General features: G+C 38.4%; 1 protein-coding gene across 3 annotated transcripts in view; it reads right to left on the minus strand.

The window, feature by feature from the left end:
* Window positions 1-880: 880 nt before the first annotated feature.
* tyw1 (tRNA-yW synthesizing protein 1 homolog (S. cerevisiae)) overlaps window positions 881-25,645 on the minus strand; it is a 124,637-nt gene continuing 99,872 nt past the window's right edge. For all 3 annotated transcript variants that reach the window (XM_087977418.1, XM_043718611.2, XM_043718610.2), the window contains 3 exons: window positions 18,250-18,360; window positions 15,199-15,366; window positions 881-1,949 (listed from right to left, as the gene is read on the minus strand). In XM_087977418.1, the coding sequence (XP_087833544.1) occupies window positions 1,731-1,949; window positions 15,199-15,366; window positions 18,250-18,360 (498 nt within the window). In that variant the 3' untranslated portion in view covers window positions 881-1,730. The remainder of the gene's footprint in view (window positions 1,950-15,198; window positions 15,367-18,249; window positions 18,361-25,645) is intronic.

The following is a 25,645-nucleotide window of genomic DNA, read 5'->3' on the forward strand; positions in this document are numbered from 1 at the left end:
ACTTTCCTTCAGAATGCTGTTTGCACTTTGTGTTACAAAATATAAAGATTTAACTTACTTGAAAACCAGAAATAAAATGGTGTTGGTTACATAAGTACTTTAAAGGGTTAGAATGATACAAATGTCTTAAGCAGAACTGTTCCCCTGGAAGTAAGCCTGAAACCAAAAACAATGCAAAGAATAGTTCATAACAGGCTCTGATAAATATGTGCTTATGCTGGCAGTAAATTCAAACATTGCAGCGCTGTAATACTAACTATATGGCTGTTGCTTAAATTTGCATATTAACAAGGCTCAAAGGATCCAACTCTTAAATCTTTCTATCTATAAATGCTCAGTATTTCAAATTCTCTTTAAATTCATATTCCTAATATTCGCAATAGCCCTTTCTGACACTTGCAGATAGCACAAGTAAATAGTCATTGTATCACAATGCATACAAAGAATACCAAGTTCAAACATTTCTAAAAATGTTATACTTTGTGCTAAGTGTTATGAAAATGAAATTTTGTTTTCTCCAATGTGGGTACCATTCTGGGACTATTTTGTGAAAAAGCTATTGCCTGGTGAAATTGCATGCAAAACAAAAAAAAACCCATAAGTACCTGTCAGATGATCATTGCATGTCTTCAATGGTCTCAGCGACATTGCATATAAGTACTCTAAGGGAGGCAGACACAAATTTACAGACTGTTATGCACTGCTTGGCAATTAACTGAGGATGAACTACAATAAGGGAATTGAACATACATGTAACAAGGAAATAATTGCAGGGGAAAGAGCAAGGGCATGAGATTAACTGGTAGCCCTTAGGAAGTGCATAGACAATGCATAACTGTCTGATTATAATTTCATCAATAAATTACCACCGTCACCAATATGAAAAAAATGGAAATTATAACAGAATTTATTATCACATTCTGTATCCACGTTATTACAACCATAAAGTTTAAAATTTAACTAGAAAAAGAAACAGGTCATTTCGGACAATAGTAACAATTCAAATTCTTACTGAAGCTAACTGTGAAGAGAAAATTCCTGACAGTAAAGGTGAATGTTATAAAAGGGGCACAATCAAAAATCAGATTTAAGCATTGGGGGTACTTTTCAGAACGTCAGTTTGTTCTGGTCTGGGCCATGACCTTCACAAGATGGAGACACACTAGCCATGGAAAATATTGTGGGTCAGACTTGGCCATTTGGCTGGCTGATATAGGGAAAAGCAGGAAATCAAACAACACACTGCATGAGATGATGATAAATATTCCACAGACTCAGGTTTCAGCACTGCCTGACATACAAATATATTACCATCAAATGAGTGAATATAGAGGAAAGTCAAATACTGTTGTTCCAATCCTGACTAGGTTCACTAGCTGTGTTGGAGGTGAATAGTACAAAAAGAAAATGGCACAGGCAACTAACTCAGATGAAGATAGGTTTGTGGGGATCTGTCAACAAGTGGGAAAACTGAATATAAAATAAAATGAAAATAATGACAGTAACATATACAGGCTTTAGACAGTTATACAGATTATGTTGCCATTTACTTTTGTCAGTTGACAGCTTGTGGGGCATGGATACGACATACCATTTTCCTGGGATGCATGTCAGTTCCTATTCTGCATATGTATCTTTGGTAAATTTTTCAATTTACATGAGTTAAATCACTAATAAACAGCTATTCTAAGGAACAATACAAATGATGCATAATATTCAATCAAATAGTCTTAACAGCCAGAGATGTCCTTCTTTCTTTTCCTTAAGAAGCGAGTATCAACAGGATCAAACCCCCTCTGCTTAGCTCCAAAGAGTGCCCAAGGTGGTGTCTTTGCAATGTAATCTTCTGCACAGAACATCTTGCTGCCATTGTTCTCCTGATATTCTTTGACAAGGTGATGAAAGTGGTCATAGTCTATCCAAGTCCACCATTCTCCATTTACTTTAAACTAAAATAAGGAACAGAAACTTCTATTAATATAACTACTCAAGTAAAAAATAGACTGTACGAATTTTCAGTGAATCTCCAGTTTAGTGTTGAAGAATGAGTTAATGGATGTAGATGTGTTATTGGAATCCACTGTGTGTCATGAGGTCAAAAAATGAAAATTGTCTAAAACTTTCAACTTAAATAAGGAAACTAATGAGAATTGACCAGCATTATTAAAGGAAAAATTTCAACTTAGCAACAATAATTTAAATAATAGGTGAGTAAACATGATAAAGGAATCAGACTGTGCACATCTATAAAGTTTAATAACTCTGACCAATCTGAATGTTTTGAGAAAACAAAAGCCTTGTTAAGATCAGGGAGAGCCCAATGAATGTTGTTTATTTTGATTGTATGAAACAAATTACTGAAATCTGTAGTAACTAATCCACAAGGTTGATTAGTAGGCACAGAATATGCATTCTGCTTCTGGAATATAACATATTGAATAAAGGAGCACTTCAGGGTCACTGTTGTTTGTCAAGTACATTTCCTCCATTTACGGACTGTGAAACCATTGGTTTGGTCTCCATTTCAAACTCCGTTCTCTCGTTACTAACTTCTTCATTTTCCCTGGGAACAATGTTAAATTAAGCCTATTTCAAATTTATGTTGCAATTGATCCCAAGGCAATTTTCTGATCCCTGTTTGTGCCATTACTAAGACTGCCTGTTGGCCAACTTCACTCTATCTCAGCTTATTTACTATTTAAATCTGTTGCAAGTACATGTCTTTGTTACTGTTGGATTCAACCATTCCAGTGCAATCCTGGCTGGTCTCCAACATGATAAATCAATCCAAGATCGATGGTGAAGTAAGCAAGACACAGATATTAATATATCCTTATTAATAGGTTTGTTGACAGGATGCGAGCTTTGTTCCCTGACTACAAACCCGCTAGCACAGCTGACTCGTTATATATGTTTCTTCAGTCCTTAAATCAGTGGTGACTTGTGTTTCTTCAGCAACATAATTAGGCAACCACTAACACCATATTCTATCCTTCATAAACTTGAGATCATTTAAAACTGACTCCTTTGTCTTGTAGCAAATCCTCTTCCACTTTAATCTCTGTGCACATGACATATATTTATTTCAGTCAAGCAACATCTTGATTTTAAAATGCTTATCCTTGCTTTTAAATTCACTAAAGTCACACCTCCTGCGTGTCTTTGGATTCACTTCCAATTTAACAACCCTTTGACAATCTGGTAAACCTGGCCTTTTGTGCACTGCCCAATTTTAATTAGTCTAATATTGGCGTCCATTCCTTCAACTGCCCAAGCCCTAAGCCCTGGAAATTTCTTTCCCGACCTTTCAATAAGGTCAATAAGAAACATATATAACGAGTCAGCTATGCTAGCGGGTTTGTAGTCAGGGAACAAAGCTCGCATCCTGCCAACAAACCTATTAATAAGGATATATTAATATGTTGCCTGAGTTGGAGCATTTAAGCTATGAAGAGACTGAATAAGCTTGGGTTATGTTCTTTAGAGCAGAGGAAGTTGAAGGGGATCTGATTGAGGTGGATATGACTATGAGGATCATGGACAAAGTGGATAGGAAGCAGCTATTTCCCTTAGTTGGAGGGTCAATAAGAAGGGGGCATGGTTTCATGGCAATGGATAGGAGGGTTAGAGGGGATTTATGGAAATCATTTTTCACCCAAAGTATGATAGGAATCTGGAATGCACTGCCTGGGAGGGCAGTAAAGGTGGGAAACCTCAACTTTTACAAGAATATTTGCATGAGCACTTGAAATGTCACAACATTTAAGGCTATGAGCCAAGTGGTAGGAAGTGCGATAAGTGTCAGTAGGTTCATGCAGACTTGGTGGACCAAAGGGCCTCTTCTGTGCCGTATGTCTATGGTTCTATAGAGGAGAGCAGAACGAATGCTGTGCAACTGGAAATGGAAGAATAATAATGATTTTAAATGGTTGAGCTGAGGAGAGAGAAACAACTTGATGACGATCCTATGAAAAATGCACTTCCTTTAATTATTAATCAGATAATCAAAATGTCTTTGTCCAACAATAAATTTGCGTTCAATAAGTTTCATAACATTGGTACTCAGTGACTGTTTTGCTGTCAACACATTTTAAAAATGAATCTTTTACAAATGACCAATAAAGACAGAGCTACCAAGTGACAAATCACTTCCATTTTTGGAAAATTATCCTTGGATTTTCTGTCTTCAAACTTACACAGCAGACATATTTATTTAATTTTGATCCAACCTAAATACAGTTCAACTAGAAACAGAGTAATCTAGGAAGACCATGCTGCACTTCAATTTATTTTCATTTAATTTGCTCCTCTGAATTATTCTCAGGGAGCGAGTCAACTTTTCACAATTACAAAAATATGGATCTCATTTGTTTTGTATGCATTACCCCAACATGAATTCTGTATCCAACTACCTTTCCATCTAGCAGTATCATCTCAAGATAACTATTGTCAATGCTGCACTGCCAAGCCTGATCAGAATGAGATCACATGGTTCATGAACATCAACTAGTCTTTTTTGCAGTTTGCCACACTAGCCAGTAAACATGCATATTCTTTCAAGTAGGTCACTGCTATTTATATTTTATCTTGCAGCATTGTATATTCCACAGATCATAAGCTCTATGGCTTATAATAGGCATTTCTCATGCTTTTTCTTCATTTCAATAAATGTCATCCGTCAGCATTTATCATGAGAGCAACTCATTAAATGAGGATTTCAATTTTATTGTCTTTGAAAAAAGGCAATCTGATGAGAAGTAGTCAGCATAATTAAATCTTTTTGACTATCAAAAATTATCAACGTCATTACATCTATCCATTAAGGAATTTGTTAACTACATTAAATATTGCCGCCTCCAAGCAGAGAGCTGTGAAATGACTACCTCAAACATGTCATGATTTCAAAATCAGTTCTTTGATTGCAGCAGGACTTTAGATACCAAGTGTGTTTTAAAAAAATTAGTTGATGACCTCCAGTCCTGCAAATATAATACAAGGGGTTTTCTGACTTTAGGCAATGGTGTAAAAAGGACAATATCGAATATTGTTGCAAATCAAAATCTGGAGAGCTATAAAACCAGCAGCTGACCTATCTTACATTATTGTCTGAGATTAAAACTACTTCTAATAAACCAAGTGGAGCACGGTTCTCCAGGTAAATAAGCTTAAGAGGAGGAAAAATTGGACTAGACTGCACAAGCATGTTCCAGTCCCAATTTTAACAGTTATATACTGCCTTTATTTTCAGCAATAAACACAATTTGGCTCTTTTTATTAAAAATGTCTACCCAAGTGTGTAAGAGAAACTTCAGATAAAGTTTACACATTGTAATCACAATATTAGTGATGCAAAGTTTAAAATCACACAGGGCACCTCACACCTTCAATGCATTATCTGGGCCGACATGGCACCTATTGTTAAAGTTCACTTGAGAATATAACTTTAAAAATGTTCTGGGATTTACATATGAAAAAACTGAAACCAACATGTTCATTCTAAAAGATGAGAAACTTAAACAATTCAGGTCTTTTTCAATATATAATTTCAGTTACATCACACTGTAAACTTCTGTTATAAATTCTGTGTCTTACGATCTTATACTCCACAGCCATCTGCTAAAGGAGCAGCACTCCGAAAGCCAGTGCTTCTAAATAAACCTGTACGTCTATAACCTGGTGTTGTGTGATTTGGAGATGCCAGTGTTGGACTGGGGTGTACAAAGTTAAAAATCACACAACCACCTAATGAAGGAGCGGTGCTCCAAAAGCTAGTGCTTCCAATTAAACCTGTTGGCCTATAACCTGGTGTTGTGTGATTTTTAACTTTGTACACCCCAGTCCAACACCGGCACCTCCAAATCATGACTATTAGTGATGCAACATTGAGATGATGTTATTAAAAGAACAGGAATAGATACCTGCTGTTATAAATGTTGACATAGGAATCTATAATGGAGCTATTCATCTAAAGCCATTGTTGCAGCACTGTCAACAGATTGACTACAGCAGTTCAGGAAGAATACTCTGTTATCGCAAGGACAACTAAGAATGGTGAACAGCTTTGCTAGTTATGTCAATACTCTGAAGAATGACTAAAAAAAACTCACGCAAGATGAGGTGGGTTTATTAAGGACAGCCGGCTGGATTTATTAGAAGAAATAGTTCTTGGTTAAAAAGTCAGAGTATCCTGACAAAGTAAACACAACGGATGTATTGTTTTTAAACTTTCCAAAGCATTTCAAAACGGTTCTGAACGGGACACTTAAGTGTCATACACCCACACAGCTCGAGTCTGGAATTGGAGACTTGATGCCCTGAATACTTTCAGGTCCTAACCCCACATCACAACTCTAAAATGCAAAGTGCCTGAACGGACCAGACACAGCCTAGATATGGGATCTAAAAATACAGAGCTGTTTGAAAAGGCAAGAGCAGCTGTAGCTGTTTGCTGAGGAGATTGAACCTGACGAGGTTCAGAAAGGGCCAGTATTGGCACAAATGGGTGCTGATGGTTGCCTCTTTTGAGGACTTAACTGAGGAAGTTGCTGAAAGGAGGGGGGAAGAGATGTTTTTCCCCAGGGCCAGTGAAAATTCTGCCCAGAAGTACTCGGGCACACCACCAGTAGACCAGAATGACATGAGTCCAGTATCAAAGATATTGATGAAAACAGCAGGTAACAGGCCTCAAAATCTGCGTGCAGCAGAATCAAGCTGAGCAGACTGAAAGCATACACAGCACCCCCTGTTAAAGCAAGTAGCCAGTTATATCACTAAACCATGACGGACACAACTGAGAAGGAGATCCACAACAGGTCTCAATGCCATGCTTCAGTAGGTTAGGGAGGCAAGGCTGTCACACGCCTTTCCTGAAGTATGAGGAGCAAGTTGTGTGCAGAACAACGGGAAAATATTCTGTGGTGTGCTTGCACAAATCTGACACCAACTGAGGCAGTGATGCTGGACAATGTGACAGTATTATGAGACTGTGAGAAATAGTGGGATGGCAAAGTAGGGACATTTGATCATTCTATCCTTCGCAGACGACCATGGAGGATACGCCGGTTCAGTGACAGATGTAGATCTTCAACTGCCATCGTTGATGGGGCTGGCTGTAATGATACACTTGCGAATAGCTCGAATTCTCATCATCACATTTTTGTGCTTCCCTGTACACAGCAGGAAGGGAACTGAGTGACCCTGCACAGACATCACAAGTCTCCTCCACAGGGTAGTTGGCAGGATACGGTAGCAACGTCAGAGATTGCATTATCCCATCATACCTCCACACTATCCACCAGTGCAGGTACACTCACCTAAGTCAGGCCTCTATCTAGGTTAGAATGGGGAACACTGGGTGATCAGGCAGAAGAGACTGAGGCAAAGTTAGGAGTTGGACTTCTCATTTGGAGGATGGAAACTGACACAAATATGCTTCACTGAGCGAAGGTTCTGGGCATTTGGTATCAGAAAAAAGGGCAGTCTTTCTGAAACATGGTCTGAGTTCTTGAATATTGGAGATTCTAGAAGCACTGCACTCAGAGGGATTCCAATTCAGCGAGTGGTCAACCTCTTGGAAAACCATATGCAGTGCCACTCAGTGCTGAAATGCACAGGAATACGACAACTTTGTAGCATGGACTACTCAGTGTCACTAATGGTAGAGAAATGCTTGGAGTGGACGTCAGATGTGTCCCAACTAGTGGCTCCTTCTGTATACAGTAGAACCATGAAAAGACTGAAGCAATCAAACAGGCTGATGGGGAACAACCCCTCAAGGCACACTGAGGACATCCTTCACCTATCTGACCCCTCATCTATATTTAAGTACTTATGACAGAGGATGTTCCTGCAACATCTAGGTCAGCAGCCAGTAGAGAAATTTGACAGCTTAGCTACAAGTACAGACAGTGAAGCTGTCTCCACCTCTTCCTCAGGCATTGGGGATCACCTTGGAGAAGTGAGCACAAACAAAAGGCACCATGCATCAAGGTAACCTGCTTATTGGCACTATATCAGCACAAGCATCCACTTCCTGCACCATCTATGCTCAGTAGCAGCAGTGTGTACTATCTACAAGGTGCACTGCAGAAATTTACCAAAGATCCTCAGACAGCACCTTCCAACCCACGAACTTGGATCTAGAAGGACAAGGGCAGCAGACATATTGGAACAGCGCCAGCTTCAAGTTCCTCTCCAAGCCACTCACCATCCTGACTTGGAAATTTATTGTCGTTCCTTCATTGCCGCTGGGTGAAAATGCTGGAATTTCATCCCTAATGCCATTGTGGGCCAACCCATACCAGGTGGACTGCAGCAGTTGAAGGTGGCAGCTCACCACCACCTTCTCAAGGACAACTAAGGATGGACAATAAATGCTGGCCAGCTCGCGATACCCATATCTCACACAGATAAATAAATAATTACAATTTTTAATGCTGACTGAAGTTTTCTCAAATTATTTTGTCATTTACTTTTCCTTTAATAGAGACTCAAAATAGAGACACAGCGGGGAAACATTCGGGAAGCAATGGGCTATCTAACACATGACACAAGATGGAAAAGTGAGAATAGAACTGAATATGTAACTTCAACTTTGAAACAATTTCGGAGACAGAAGCAACAGATGGCACTTGATTGCTAAACTCATGATTTCTCATTTCACTTGTTGCATGCTCAACTCCAAATCTGAAAATACAAATCAATCTGGTCCCAACATGAAGGACAATTACTCGCAGAAAACGCACAAGGTCATCAATATAGTGATCTGATATTGCTGCCTTGACGTCACTGCTGTACACTACACTGGAATCCAAAGTAACCATCATTAATATTTTTCATAAACATTTAACTTTATAACCTATGCTGGCTTTGCGGGGTATTTCTCTCACCTGTTTTCAATTTACACAATTTTTCATTGCTGTTTTGTGTCAGGTAAAATAGAAGATTGATTTCTGCACTACAGTACACTCTGATAATATAATTTTAGTGCAGAAACCAGTCATAACAATTATTCATGAACTTTAAATATAGCATTAAAATAATTAGTAAATGAGCTACTGTGAAGGGATGTACTTCGATTCATAGAAATTTGATATTCCTAAATTGTAGACAGCATCATTCAACGCATGCCTTGAACCGACAAGTGCATACTAATGTCTCATCACATATCCAAGCTCAAATTTAGGGGCTAAATATGTAAATAAATTTGTCAGTTTGAGTTTGAGAAACATCAAAAAAATCAACTGAGAATATAAAATATTAGTTTGTTTTTAAGCCAAGTACAATATTCAGTGTTTCTCATAATTTTCTATGCAGGAATTATACAGAATAGTAGCTCTTTATGAGCTAAGGGGTAAGGTACCTGACTGACATATAGGGAAGGAATTTTACTATGAGTTTGGCTAATGTCAAAAGCCAAAATTGAGCCCCAATTCCTAAAGTTACTAACAATATTTTGTAATTTATTTCGGGCTGACTTTAAATTTATGCTCCGTGGTTGCTGACGCATTGAGTAGTGGAAATAGCTTTCCCAAATGTGCAGATATTAAATTTCTTCACAATTCTGAATGCAGCTTTTATATCTTGTAACCTTCTCAGATCGAGTTTCCTCAGTTCCTCCTCATACTGAAGTGTCTCATCCCTAATATCCTCTCAGCAAATTTTCTGTGAACCCTCTTTTAAGCCTCTGTAGAATACGGTACATTACATTAGATAATTCCAGGGAGGCAAATCTAAATAAATAACAAGAAACATACAGCTAACCTCATACCCCCTGCCATTTTCCACAAGGCTTTCTTTTATGCAGAAAGTGCACCTATGAAGAATAGGAACAAGTATTTAATGGAATTTTAAAAACTAACACATAATTAGTAGCTTAATGCCATTTTGGTGCAGTTAACTGGGTCACCTGATGAGTGCTACATCTGTTCGTAACAGACTGTCGCTCCTTAATAACAATCACTGTCAACAGTTCTGAAAACAACTGAAACAATAAACTTCAACGTACTGTTGTCAACAGGATGAGCACTCATGTTCCCACTGCACCCTGAAGTTAATCTTTACCCTATTCCATAATCTTATTTCCCTGTCACCATTACTAGCTGAATTCTGTCTTCTCACCATTTACTGTAGCTCTGCTGCACGAGATACCAGGAATGCAATACGTCTCCACCACTGCCACTACCTAAATTGTAATCTGATCAGCATTCAGAATATGCCCTTCTCATAACATTTGGAATTCAATTTTCTCAGATGGGTTTAAAAAGCTAATCAGATTTAAATGGAATCAATAACACTGCATTGCAAAAGTTTAAATTATACCTTCCACCTGATCATTTGTAACAAACCACCTGTTGAGTCTTGTTGAATGGCTTAGATTCATAGAGTCACACAGTCCAGTAACAGACCCTTTGGTCAAACTCATTCATGTTGATCAGGTTTCCTAAACTAAACTAGTTCTACTTACAGGCATTTGGCTCATTTCTTTTTTTAGATTACTTGCAGTGGGGAAACAGGCCCTTCAGCCCAACAAGTCCATCCCGACCCTCCGAAGAGCAAAACACCCAGACCCATTCCCCTACACCTAACACAACGGGCAATTTAGCATGGCCAATTCACCTAACCTGCACATCTTTTGGACTATGGGAGGAAACCAGAACACGCAGAGGAAACTCACACAGACACTGGGAGAATGTGCAAACTCCACACAGACAGTCACCCAAGGTGGGAATCGGCGCTGAGAGGCAGCAGTGCTAACCACTGTGCCACCGTGTATTCATGTACCGGTCCAAATGTTTTAATCGCACTGCATCTACCACTTTCTCTGGTAATTCATTCCTCTTTGTGAAAACTTTGCCCCTCAGGTCCCTTTTAAATCTTTCCCCTCTCATCTTAAAATTACGCCCTCTAGTTTTGAACTCCACTACCCTGGGAAAACGCCATTTGCTACTTGCCTTATCTATGCTCCCTCTCAGAGTCATGATTTTATAAACCTCAATAAGGTCACCCCTCAACCTTTGATGATCTAGGGAAAGTAGCCCCAATGTCTCTGCATAACTCAAACCCTCCAGTCCCAGCAACATCCTTGCAAGTCTTTTCCATACCCTTTTCAGTTTAATAATATCCTTACTGTGGCAGGATGACCAGAACTGTAGACAGTACTTCAAATGTGGCCTCACCAATATGCTGTACCAACTGTAACATAATGTCCCAAAACTCGTCTACTCAATGGACTATGCAATGAAGGAATGTGTGCCAAATGCCTTTTCACCACCCTGTCTATCTTCTGAATTTTTATTGAGACCAACTGCATTGACTTTTTCTATTCAATCAATAAGTTCTTCAAAACACACTGTGCATGTTGATAAGCATGACTCCTTATAAATAACCTTACGTTAGTTGTTTTTGAAGGCCATATTTGGAGGCATAATCACTTCCAGGTAAAGTGGTTTACAGCTTATGTGCACTCCAGGACTTCATTTCCTTTCATTTTTCAGTCTCCTTCTGCCTTCACTTTGAGCTAAGGATTTCCATCCCAAAAACTTTAAGATATTTTGAGTTCTGAAACTCCTGCCCCCTTCAATTGCCCTTGCCCTTTTAACTTCACATATGGACAATTCTCAACTCCCACCCTCCAGCGAACATCCAAATATGCACCTTAGTTATGACGTAAATTAGTTACAAGCTAACCTCTGAAAACTGCATGCAAAATTCCTATTGGCATCTGAACAGAAGCTGTTGCTGTAAACTGTTGGAAATCTTGACTATTTCATTCATCCTTTTTTGTTGAGTATGAAAAGCCTAAACATCCTTTGTGCTGCAAATCCTTTGATTTTCTTACGGAGAATGAGAACACTTCTTTTATAGTGTTGTGGATTTGTTGGATCACATTGCTGCAGCATATGTTACAGACAGGTGTACTAGTGTTGAAAGCCTTTCTGAGAAGGAACAGAAAATGTACAACAATGTCTGGATTATAAATAGAACACTTTGGAGTTTTCAATATATTATGTAGCCTGAATACGTTAGGGTTCTAGATAAAGTTCACAGAATCCCCACAGTGAGGAAGCATGTCATTTAGCCCATCAGGTCCACGCCAACACTCCAAAGAGCATCCCACTCAGACCCACCCCGTAATCCTATTCCTGTAACCCTGCATTTCCCATGGCTAATCAATGTAGCCTACACATCCCTGGAGACTATGGAAATTTAGGGTGGCCAATCCACCTAACCTGTACATCTTTGGACCGTGGGAGAAAACCAGAACACCCAGAGCAAACCCACGCAGACACGGGAGAATGTGCAAACTCCACACAGACAGGCACCCAAGGGTGGAATCGAACCCGGGTCCTTGGCACTGTGATGCAGCAGTACTAGGCACTGAGCCACCGTGCAGGAAATAAAATATTCTATTACATTTACAAGCGGCAAGAGGTAATGTTAAACATACACCAATCATTGGGTAGGCCGCAGTTGATGTATTGGGTTTGATTTTAAAGGCATATGGAAAGAAAATCTGAGGGAGGGTTAAATTAAGTGGGTAGCTCTACTGAATCATGATCTGCATTGTATTATTCTATGACTTTATTATTCAATTAATCCCCACAAATCTGTTTACGGAGGTGGCACACCCTTTTCTGTAATTAAAAAGTGTACTAATCCAGAATCTAAATGCTGAGTGAATAAGTAAACACATTAGTTACTGGGACAGGAAGCCTTCAGGCATATCGTTCTGAAATTCAGGGAGGTTGGTGATTCACACAATCAGATCCACATGCAAACAAAGGCAGGAATAAAATCAAAAATTTTAAAATAGAAAATAAGTCAAGAAAATAACTGATAAATAGAGGACTCTGGGCACATCAAGAGATTTTCCTGCAAATGTAAGATGGCAAAAGGTTTAGAAAAACATAAGCAAATATGTGATGTCAATTCATAAATTTCAAATTAAGCAATAGTTCAGTGGCCATGTCAAAAAACTTAAAAGAAAATAATTTTCTGCTCCATTTCCTGCCCAATTATATCTGATTTTCCCGTCCAGAATTCAGAAATAGAAATTCAAATGGGTAATAAGTCAAGCACAGAAAAGCGCATTTCTTGATATCTGGGATACAAATTATTTAAATTAACATATGAGAGTTCTTAAATATGTTTGAAAATAAAGAAACAGATATTATGAAACATAAGCTGGACTAGGTCGTCCTATCACTGCAGCCTCTTCCACCATTCAATAACATCACAGTTGATACAGGATCAGAGTTTAATGCACTTAGTGTTTTATATTAATTCATTTTCAAAATTACCTTACCACTATGAAACATTTGAATTCATGATAAGTTGTACTTTAAATATAACTGATACCATAATGATATTGTACTAAGTAGGGATGATTATAGGCTTTATCTATACGCGTAAAAGAAAATCTGACAGACAGCGGCAGGAACATGCTGCATGGTACTTTTTAATTATCTCTAATACTTGTTACAAATGTTTACTCTTGGTGATGAACCCATTCTTAACTGTATTAAATATTCGTGAAAGTGCACCAGGTTACCACTCTTAAATATATGAAGCCAGTTTTTTTTGTGAAGTAAGCAAAAATAAAATATTGCACTCACTTCCATTGATTATTTTTGCATTTTTTATTTGTTATGGACCAGACCAAACCCTCTCAAAATATATTAAGATAGCCTAGATCCTAACTTTTTCTTATTTTAAAGGTAAGTGTAAGGTGTTATGCTCCAGATGCAATCTGATTGGTCAAACTACTCAACTTGAAGCAAAATACACTTTATTTTTACAACACAGTTAAATACAGAAAGTAAAATTAAAAGAATTGGCTTAACTGCAACTCTATTGAAATGCTTACTAAAATAATTCTTATATTAACTACTCCTACTTAACTGTTCCAATATAGTAGCATCGCATAAACATACTCTTGGCAAAGGAAATTTAATAAAATAGAATGTCTCATGTACAATTCTAGTAGCAGGACGAGAACTCCAGCTTTTAGTTACAATAGAGAGATGAATAAGAGCTTCCTCATCCAGCTTCAAGACCCCAGCCACTGCAGAAAGCTAAAACTAAAATCGGGTTCTGTGGGAGCTTGACCCCACCTATTCAAGCTGCTTGTATTGTTCCAACTTTTCAAAATAAACCCAAGGCCTCACAAGCTGTTTACTTTATTTGCTTTGAACAGACTGCTTTTTACCTCTGTCTATACCTTCCTTCAAAAAAAAAAGCACCTCTTAAAGCCATAGTATCATCATAGATTATTCAAATACATTTTAATTGCAATATAAATTGTACTCTAATTTGTGCAATTTTGAACTTACTGCAACATCAATTCCTAATTATATTCAATGCAGCTGAGCTGTTTCGCCTTGTCCAAAGTTAACCTGCCAGAGTTTGTGAAAGGACACTAGAAGTGTTCTATTTAGGTGTGATTTGTGCAAAATTCAATAAAAAAACTACACTGGATTAATTGCTTACAAGAATTACAAGCCAAAAAACTCAAACACAAATCTGATTAGCTGTTGAACTGATCATAATGTCACATCAGTGTATTATCAATTTAAGGTAAATAGCAAAAGAACCAAAAAAGTGAATGGAGAAAAAGCTTGCCTGAGAATGTGATGGAAGCAGATTCAATTTCACCTTTTATAAGGGAATTGAAGCAATGAAAAATAACAGACAATGAGTGAAAGGTTGGGGAACAGATTAATTGAGGTGCCCTTGCAGAGATTCAACCTGTTTATGCCAAGTCAAGTGGCTTCTTTTTCCTAATACTAAGTGTTTTATGATTCAAAGTTTCTCCCAAACTTTGCTATATATTTAGCACATTATCAGTGGAAAATTTAATTTAAATCAGTACATTATTATAGCAGCAAATGCTTACATATTGCTGAATATTTTAATTTTTATTACAACCAACATCGCACAATAAGTTGTCTCAAGAAGGTGTACGTTAGCAAACTACGTTGTATATCAAGGCTCAAGACAAATTGAAAAAGCTCCCAGAAAATGCTGGACATTAGAATGTAATAGTCATATAAAATCACTCAATTTATTAGTTTTTGTATAATTTTGTATCATACAAGTATTTAAAATAGATTTACATCTATACTCAAAACTTTAGATTTAAGGTAACCAAATGATGCACAGTTCCAGGTTATATACCAGAACTTAAATGTCACTCACCTTTTTGTGTGCTATAAGAAGGCAGTTTGAATGCTCATGTTCACAAGCAATTTCATAATCTATGAGAAGATCAGCCAGCTGCTGGACAAAATATACAACCTCATCGTGCCATGGAACATTAGCCATAGTCAGATTACTCGCTGAGCTTTCACCACAATATGTCACTCCCTAAAAATTGAAAATATTATCAATATTCTTCTTAGTGAATCTGATACTGTACACCAGAGACATCAAGTTAAACCAATGTGTAATTTAAGCTTCAACATTATCCCACAGTTCTCCAAGGGATGGGAGGGGAGACAAGAAAACACCAAGAATGTCCCTGCAGGACAGAGGGGCGGAGTTGAAAGAACAAAGATTCAATGATTTTTTGGTAAATCTTCTGTGTAGTTACAACACATTTGCTGTCAAGTTTCAAACTGTCTTTTGCCCAGAGTTTTGGTTAATAACCCAATGTGCAATGATTTCAAGGAAGGAAAGGATCAGAAATGTCAAAGATCAACTTGAAACAAACCACAGGAAGGTCTTTGTGGGAATGCTGTAGGCAAAATTTAAGCACAGAAACTACAAGCTGTAGAGTAATCAAGAGATGAATAAGCCTCAAAATGATTAAGTAGATGCGAAGTATCCAGTCTTCTTTATTCATTTTTCTCCTTGCCTTAAATAATAACTTTGAAATCAAAGTTGAGCCAAAAGGGATGCATGTCCAGGAGCCTTCCTGATCAGGATATGAACAAGCATCAAGGGTCAACACTTTATCATCATTGCATCCTGGCATGAAAGAAGTTTTCTCATAATAAGAAACTAGGTTCCTCAAATTCAGGGATTCTAGGTCAGTTACTGTTTGAGCTCCAGAGGGACTTCAGATCGAATTGGAAGTCTGCTTGAGATCTTCCATCTCTGTCTCCTAAAGAAGCCTAAACTTTACCCACCCAAAGGAAAAACTATAAAGCTCAGTTAATTGTGGAAAATATTATTGGACACTAACCTCCATGAACTCATCAGTCATGTCAACAGATTTTTAATACCTCTGGATTTACCAAACTTATCATTTGTAATGAAAACCCTTTTCTGTCCTGTCTGTTTTATTTTCAGGCATATGCATACATGTGCGAGTGTGTGTGAATGGATAGGGAGACTGGTGAAGCAATTCCTCTTAGTTTTGACTCTTCTGATAACAAACCTGATTTTTGACTTCACATTGAAGATTTTTTTTGAAAAGGTTCAGTTCAAAGACTAGAATCCAAAAACCAGCACCTGGGGTCATCCTTAAGCAGACTTCAGTAAGGGATGGGAAATTATTAAGTCAAACAATCAACCTCACTACCTTGGGCTAAAGACAAGAAAAGTGACCATAACATAATTTAAACTCTTTTCACTCTTTGTGACAGAGAACACATGGAAATGCCATACTGTGATCTGATTTTCAGCTCAATCCAAGTACATTACAAGTGTTTAACAAACCTGTGTCACATGCCTTTATTACTTCTCTGTGGACATTACTTATTTTCAGTTGGCTACAACTTGTATAAAAGTAAATCACAAAGGACCTATCGGCCTCGAGCATCTGGAGGTAGACATTACCAGGGGAAGTTTATATTCTGATATACATCTAAATTTTCAAATTATTCAACAGAAACATGTAAAATTTGATTTATTTGGCACTGAAAGCAGCACATTAAGTCACTAAGAATTCAAAACCTGCATCAGTAAAGAAAATATAGTTATACAATAAATTTTCATAGTGACAAACTTGTCAAGATAACATCATGGACAGCCTGAATGAGAACTGCTCACTGCAATTTTAAGAAACATAATGAATAACATATGAATAAATCCAGTAATGAAAAGAGAAATGCCTTCACTGAGTAGTTAGAATGTGGAACTCGCTACCACAGGAAATAAATTAGGTGACTGGTTTAGATGCTTTGAAAGGAAGCTTGATGAGTACATGACTGAAAAGGGAATAGAAAGATATACTGAAAGACTAAGATTTGACAGAGGAAATGGGAGAACCCCTTGGTGGAACTTGAACATCAAAAAAGACTAGTTTATTTCTAAGCTCTCTGTTCTAAAACATTCTACACAACGTACACAAATAATTTGTCATGGGACTTGGGCATCGCCGGCTGAACTAGCATTTGTTTCCCATCGCTAGTTGCCCTTGAGAAGGTGGGGGTGAGCTGCCTTCTTGAATCCCTGTCGTTTATTTGATGTAGGTAGACTCACAATTCCCTTAGGGAAAGAATTCCAGGATTGTGACTCAGAGACTCAGAGTCCAGACAGTGAGTGACTCGGAGGGGAACTTGCATGTGGTGGTGTCTACCTCCATCAGTGATGCCCAAGTCGCATGAATGAATAAAAAAAATCTTCATTGAGAGTATTGACTTGGAAGCCTTCAAATTTTTCTATTATCCTACATTTAATGAATTTACATACCATGACAAGTAAAATGAAAATGACAAATTGGCTTGCATGCAGAGGGACAATGTCTAGACAATATTAATTGCAAGCTCTGTAAACAAGTATTATTTTAAATAAATCACAAAGAATTAATTCATTTCTCAGAGCTTTACTAATGCAAAGGCAGAGACACATGGCTTTGTAACAAAAGAACTGTTGTCAGCACAATATGAGATAAGAATTCAATGAAGAAAACATTTGCTGATCTCTGAACATTTGTAGCATTTGCCATTTGTGAATCATATTGCTATTTTGTGCTTTTTTTGTCTTTTAAATGTTGTGGCTTTTTAAACATGTATTTAAGTTAAAATAAGAAAACTTATGCTTGGTAGCATTTCTTTCCGAACTGGAAATGAACCCTTAAACAGAAGCTGGAGCAGTGAGAAGACATTCCTCAGTACTTGGATGGAACATATTATTAGAACCATTATATTAAACCTGATGCTGATAAACGATTGGGGAAGAAGCTAACTATTTTTTCCAAGAGCATAAATATGCCTTTCCAATTTTGTAATTTAAATATATGATATACAAGGAACAGCAGCATATGATAGCACTTTTCTACAACATACTAATACTCTGACTTACTTTAACTTCAATGAAGTCAGGCTTCCCAATCTCAATCAGGTCAGCATAAGATCGAAGTTCATCCACATTCCAGGCTTTTACCAGAGTTAGTCTATATACAGTGCGTTGTTTCTGCAAAGATAAGAAGAGAAGCACAATTTAAGGTATAATGTATCGATCAGCTTCTTTTGACAAAAATATCTTTACTCTATATTTCAAGAAAGAAAATCGGTTATTGTCATGCTCCACAACATTAATTGAATCTGCGCCTCAGCTTTAATGCAGATCTTGGTAAAAGATTCATCAATGGATACATTGAACTGATGCAGTGTAGTAACCAATTTGTTCTGACTCCAATTCTCTAAGACAGAACTCCTCAGCTTATAAGATATATCATCTGGCAAACCAATCAACATACTAGCTTTACTGGAGGAAGCTTACATCTGTGTAGACAATTCAAACAAAATATTAGTATTGACTTAAGAGTTGATCACATTCATCCAACAGCTAATACTTATGAATTAACATCTGCAAAAACAGCAATAATCACAGGCAACTATATGAATTACCTTTATTAGAATTAGCTTTGTCACATGAGTACAGTTAAAAATTTACAAATTACCGCTTATGCCGCCATCTTATGTACAAAGATACCTGGTACAGATTCCGAAGTACAAGTTCATAGGAAAAAATAATTAGAAAATAAAGAAATTACAAGTCCAGCATTACACATCTTCAAAAGTATCAAACAGTAATAAATTAGAAAATTAAAGATATACAAAGTTCAGGCTAACAGTCCTTCAGACAATAAAGAAAAAAAAATAAAAATTGGAATATTAAAATAATTGATATCTAAAGAACTTTGGGTAAGCGTTCAAATGGTAAGCGTTGGAAAACGACAAAAGAAACAGATGAAGGTAAAAAGATGGTAGGGTTTGGTGCAACAGCTCGTATTAAGTAAATAAAGGCTTTTGCTACCATTTACCAGAAACTAAACCAGTCTAACCATTTAACAACTGCAGCTGCAAGAGCAGATAAGAGATTAGGAACCTTGCTGTGAGTTACTCACCCCCGACCCCCCACAAAGCATGTCCATCATCTACAAGACACATAATGGGGTCTGATAGAATACTGCTGAAAATGTGTTGCTGGAAAAGCGCAGCAGGTCAGGCAGCATCCAAGGAGCAGGAGAATGCCTGAAACGTCGATTCTCCTGCTCCTTGGATGCTGCCTGACCTGCTGCGCTTTTCCAGCAATACATGTTCAGCTCTGATCTCCAGCATCTGCAGTCCTCACTTTCTGATAGAATACTCCCCACTTACCTGGACGAATCCAACTCTGACATTACTTAAGAAGACAAGGGTAGCTTAGTTTTGTCACAGTCACTTAGGATGTAACTGTGTCTTCGATAAGAGCCATTTCAGTGCTGTGATAGGGGTAGAAAGCTGATTGAAGAGATTCCAAGACAGCATTAAGGAAAAGATAGACACAAATTGGGGAGACAACATTACATTCAAGGGCTCTGAAGAGAAAAGAAAATTGGAAGAATTGTAGTTTTGCAAGAATGTTGAGATGAATTGTTAATTTTATTGAGAATTGGGCTGAAGATGGCAGATTTAAAGGCCAGAAAGAACAAGACCTAAAGCCAGGGAGTTGTTTCCTTTGTTTTCTGACAGGGGACCAGGAGGGGATGTTGGGTGGCGAGCAGTTTAGTAGGAAGACGTTTGAGGGAACGCAAGGTGAGTCTCACGTACAAGAATGAGTTCAGGAGGGTATGAGAGGAGATCGGACAATATACAGAAATTTCATTTAAGGCAGTGGAGAACTTCAAGGAAGTTCAACTTGACAGGATAGTGGAAGGAAGGGATGCAATGTGGTAGGCAGCTATCTGATCACATCTTTCATTATTTTGTACTTTTGATTTTGGACAGTTTTAAAGGCTGTTTTAAAAACTAAGGATTGTGGAAAGGATTGCTGTACTTTTTAACATCAAGTTACTCCCCACTCACTGTAATTCTATGTACACTGTTGTTTGTTCGAGCAGCAGCTAAGGTTTAGATGCAGACAAGCTGGGTTGCATACTAAATGAAATTTGGCCAGTGGCAAATAGCAGGTTATCTGTGAAATGGTGACCAGTTGTCGATGACAAAGACCTTCTAACTTCCAAGTGTGCAACTGGCTCCCAGATGGCTGAACAGCTTGTAGTGAGAGTGCTTAGTCAGTTTCTCTGCAACAAACCTCACCCCAAGCCTGAAAAAAAAAGTCAGTTTTATTTTCTCTCACCAGTTGCTGTAAGTTGTTGCATTCAATCAATAAGTCAGTAACTTTAGAAGTGTGAAACTGTCATTCTGTTCCTCCTGCAAGCAAGTGAAAGTACCGAGGGGAGATCAGCAAGTAGCATCACATGGACCTTTAAATTGCCAGTTTTTTCCCCTCCAAACATACCACCCACGTTCTTTATGTGTCTGCCTGTATTGAAAGGTGAAATTAATTAGAATTACATGTCAATGGTTTACCTGTAGTTGGAATCTATTTATTTGTAATAAATAGTCATTCTAGTTAAGTATAGAAATCTGACCATGCTGTCTGTCAACATGGGTTTAAAATATAAGTACATTAGGAAATTTTGTGTACTTTTGCAAAATCTTGTAACACTTCATTTCCAATCCACTAAAGTTAGGGCTGCAAAGTACCTTGGTGACAAAGAAGCTCCTCAGATATTGTTAGAGATGAAAATAAAGGAAATATAGAAAAGAGATTTAACAAGGCAGAAAAGAGAAGATAATGGGATCCCTTTTGCATTTCTAGGACAGCAAGCAGTTCTAGTAGACGAGAACCAGCTTCAAGAATGCTTTGTAGCCCAAGCAGATTTGGCAGTGGATAGCTAAACGAGTTTTCTGCCAGATCCTTGTAAGTTTGTACCCCTTGGACCTGAGGAACTAGAGATGACAAACACATCAGAAAATGATCAGGTCAGAGAGAGCAAGCTGTGCAGTTTGGGTCTCCATAAGGAAGGACTTATTTAGGTTGGAGGCAGTATTGGATAGGGGATTCACAGAATCCCTACACTGTGGAAGGTTCACCACTTTGGTCCCTCGGACCACACTGGTGTCCTAACTTGAGAAGTGGAGTAAACCGAACCCATATTCTCCAGGATTTAGAAGAATGAGGTGCAATCTCAAAAACATACAGGATTCTGAAGAGCTTGACACAAAGGCTACTTCTGCCAGTGAGGGAACCTAGAACAGAGGACACAGTCTCAGGATTAAGAGTTTGATCAGACAGCACCTTCCAAACCCACAAACTTCCATCTAAAAGGACAAGGACAGCGGATAATTGGATCCCCACCACCTTCAAATTCCCCTACAAGCCACTCATCATCCTGACTTGGAAATATATTGCTGTTCCTTCACTGCTACTGGGTCAAACTCTTGGAATTCCCTCCCTAATGATATTATGTGTCAACCCACAACAGGCAGACTGCAGCAGTTTGAGAAAGCAGCTCACCACCACCACCTCAAGGGCAACAAGGGACGTGCAATAAATGCTGGCCGAGAGAAGAGCAGAATTTTGTTTTGAAAAATTGTGATCTTTAGAATTTCCTACCCCAGAGGATTGTGAATTTCCAATTGTTGATTATATTTAATGCAATGATTAACTGATTTTTTTTAGCTTCTCAGGCAATCCGTGAATATGAGAGCAGCCTTGAAAGTGGAGTTGAAGCCCAAGATAAGTGATCATCATACTGAATGATGCAGCAGGCTGTTGGGTCATATAGTTGCCTCATGTCCCTATCTCTTCATCTTATGTACTCCCTCATTGGGAACTAGGGCATCAAAGTAGAGGTGAAGGTGCAGTTGAGCAAACCAGCAAATGTGTCTAATGAATGGCCAAAGGTTAGACATTGTGAAAGTGTTTTTGTAAATGAAGTGTTTGGAGATTGTCACTCATAATTTTGTCAGTCAATGGGATTTTTAAGATTCATTTGTGGGATGTGGGTATCGCGGGCTGGGCCAGCATTTACTGCATGTCCCTTGTTGCCCTTGAGGTGGTGGTGGTGAGCTGCTTTTTTGAACTGCTGCAGTCTACCTGTTGTGGGTTGACACACAATATCTCTAAGGAAGGAATTCCAAGAGTTTGACCCAGTAGCAGTGAAGAAACAGTGATATACTTCCAAGTCAGGATGATAAGTGGCTTGTAGGGGGATTTGAAGGTGATGGTGTTCCCAATTATCCGCTGTCCTTGTCCTTTTAGATGGAAATTTGTGGGTTTGGAAGGTGCTGTCTGAGAATCTTTGGCGAATTTGTGCAGTGTATCTTGTACATAGTACACACTGCTGCTATTGAGCATTGGTGGTGGAGGGTATGGATGCTTGTGGATATGGTGCCAATCAAGCGGGCTGCTTTGTTCTGGATGGTGTCAAGCTTTTAGGCTTTTTGAAACTGCACTCATCCAGGCAAGTGAGGAGTATTCCATCACACTCCTGACTTGTGCCTTGTAGATGATGGACTGGCTTTGGGGATTCATGAGATGAGCTACTCGCTGCAGTATTCCTAGTGTCTGACCTGCGCTTATAGCCACTGTGTTTATGTGGTAAGTCCGGTTGAGTTTCCGGTCAATAATAACCACTAGGATGTTGCTTGTGAGGGATTGCCTGAGGGTAACACCACTGAATTCATGGGGCTGTGGTTAGATTGACTCATTGGTGATGGTGATAGCTTGACATGTGTGGGGTGCAAATGTTATTTGCTACTTGTCAGACCAAGCCTGGATGTTGTCCAGATCTTGCTGCATTTGAACCTGGACTGCTTCAGTATCTGACAAGTCACAAATGGTGAACATGTGCAATTGTTGGCAAACTTCCCCACTTCTGACCTTATGCTGAAGTAGCTGAAGATAGCTGGACCCAGGACACCACCGTGAGGAACTCCTGTAGAGATGTCCTGGACTGAACTGACTGACTGACCTCCAACAACCATGAGTGAGTATCTTCCTGTGTGTCAGGTATAACACCAACCACCACATAGATTGTATGGTATCGGGGGAAAACTGAGTTTTGCAGTTTTAATTCGGGATAAAATATGAACAGAGCTTTGAATGTGTTTTGTGTTGGGGAATCACTTAAGAGGACAGTTGGATGAACATTGGAAAATAAAAATTATATTTTGGCAATAAAAGTATGGATGAAGGTTTTTACAGATGATGATATTAAGTACAAAAAAAAGGGATGCTGCAGTAGTACAAACAGATGTTCTAGGTGGCAGATAGGACATAAACTCAAAGAATTAGCACTTCCATGTTTGCACAGTTAGATTTATAGCTGTAGTGAGAGAGATTGAATCAGGAACTAAAGCACAGAGCTATTGGCAACAACCAGATGGGATGGCTTCTGCCTTACTGATATTGTGTTGAAAAAGGATCTGATTTATCCATAATTTAATGTTGGACAAGCTGTTAGACAGCTTGTCAAAGGTTGTGCTGAGAAGATAGAGCTCAGTACTGTCAGAACAAAAATGGAAACATTCCCATTCCTACAGATAATGTTACAGGAGCAACAAGCAGAAAAGGAAAAGGAAAAGGAGAAGAAAGTCAGTTGGTAGGGGAAAGATGGATTTTGGGGGAATTACAATCCAGAGGAGGGAATGCAAGAACTAACAGCTCATGTTAGAATTGCACACAAAAAGAGGTATGTGACATCTGGGAAAAGAACTCCAAATTGGAGATGATGGGAGTTTTGAATTAAACCTAGTCGTAGGATTTACATGTAGTAAAACTTGAGGTAAAGATCAGAGGTGGATATTGGATCCTACAATGAAACAAGGGGCGGAAGCTCATATTAGAATTGAGGCCATCCAGTGGTTTCAAAAATTACTTCAGTGTGTGGGTGTGCTAGTGAAGGCCAAGGTTGGAACTGGTAATGAGCAAGAAGGAGATCAGATCCCACAATGGTGGAAGAGAGCAGATCAAAGAACATGCCGCTTTGACCATTTACAGCAGGCAACATACTGATCATGTTTGTAGGACATCGGAATACATCAGATGTTATTTTGCTGTTATGTAACATTTATTAAATAATCCAAATGTGCTAAGATTGTATCAATTTAATAACATCAGGTTCACAGTAAAATGGTAGAACCTACATATATTTATATCTCGGACTTTGTTCTATGTAGACAAATAGAATTTGTACATGCATTTCAATTTTTTCATTGGGAAAATGCCAATCTCTTATGCATCCCCATCTCAACCCCCTGACCTAGCAGAGTTAACATGCCAGCACAGTTAATGTGCCTGGTCTGAGAACTAAGAGTGACAGTTAACTAAAAGCAAAAAAATCTTGGATGCTTGAAACTTGTAATAAAAACAAAAAGCTCTTGTGAAATTCAGCATCTGCGGAGATAGTACCAAAACTAACATTTTGAGTCTGATATGACTCCTCTTCAGGTCTGCAACATAGTTCTCAACAAGTCATGCCAAACTTGAAACTTTATATGTTTGTACAAGGTTTGTAGCTCAGGTTGAGGTTTAGGGTGTAGGTTTGCTCGCTGAGCTGTAGATTTGATATTCAGACGTTTCATTACCTGGCTAGGTAACATCATCAGTGGCGATCTCCAAGTGAAGCGAAGCTGTTGTCTCCTGCTTTCTATTTATATGTTTGTCCTGGATGGAGTTCCTGGGGTTTGTGGTGATGTCATTTCCTGTTCGTTTTCTGAGGGATTGAAAGATGGTATCTAGATCTGTGTGTTTGTTTATGGCGTTGTGGTTGGAGTGCCAGGCCTCTAGGAATTCTCTGACATGTCTTTGCTTAGTTTGTCCCAGGATAGATGTGTTATCCCAGTCGAATTGTGGCACTCCAACCACACCGCCATAACAAACACATAGATCTAGATACCAACTATCAACCCCTCAGAAAACGAACAGGAAATGACATCACCACAAAACCCAGGAACCCCATCCAGGACAAACATAAATAGAAATCAGGAGACAACAGCTTTGCTTCACTTGGAGGTCGCCACTAATGATGTTACCTAGCCAGGTAATGAAACGCCTGGACATCAAACCTACAGCACAGCGAGCAAACCTACACACTTTACATGTTTGTCTCTGCACAAATGTCACCAGACCCACTCAATTTCTCCAGCATTTTCTGCTTTGACAGTTAACTGCTTGGCTGCATCTTAACAGCAACAATGGCCTAACCCATCAATACCCTATTCTGCTGTATAAATTAGTGTCTTCTTCAAATTTTGTTTCTTGCATTCAAGTCCAAACATATGTAAGATGAACAATTTCAACTGTGTGCTCTTTAAATAAATAATATTTATACACTGTTAATGTTCATTAGGCTAATCAAAATAAATAGGCCATGATGTCATAAATGCGCATTGGTACAGAAAGGGGAAATTTATAAAATAAA

This window comes from Chiloscyllium plagiosum, unplaced genomic scaffold, assembly GCF_037043375.1.
Source record: "Chiloscyllium plagiosum isolate Xiang-an unplaced genomic scaffold, Cpla_swu_hap1 HiC_scaffold_31, whole genome shotgun sequence".
Classification (NCBI taxonomy): Eukaryota; Metazoa; Chordata; class Chondrichthyes; order Orectolobiformes; family Hemiscylliidae; genus Chiloscyllium; species Chiloscyllium plagiosum.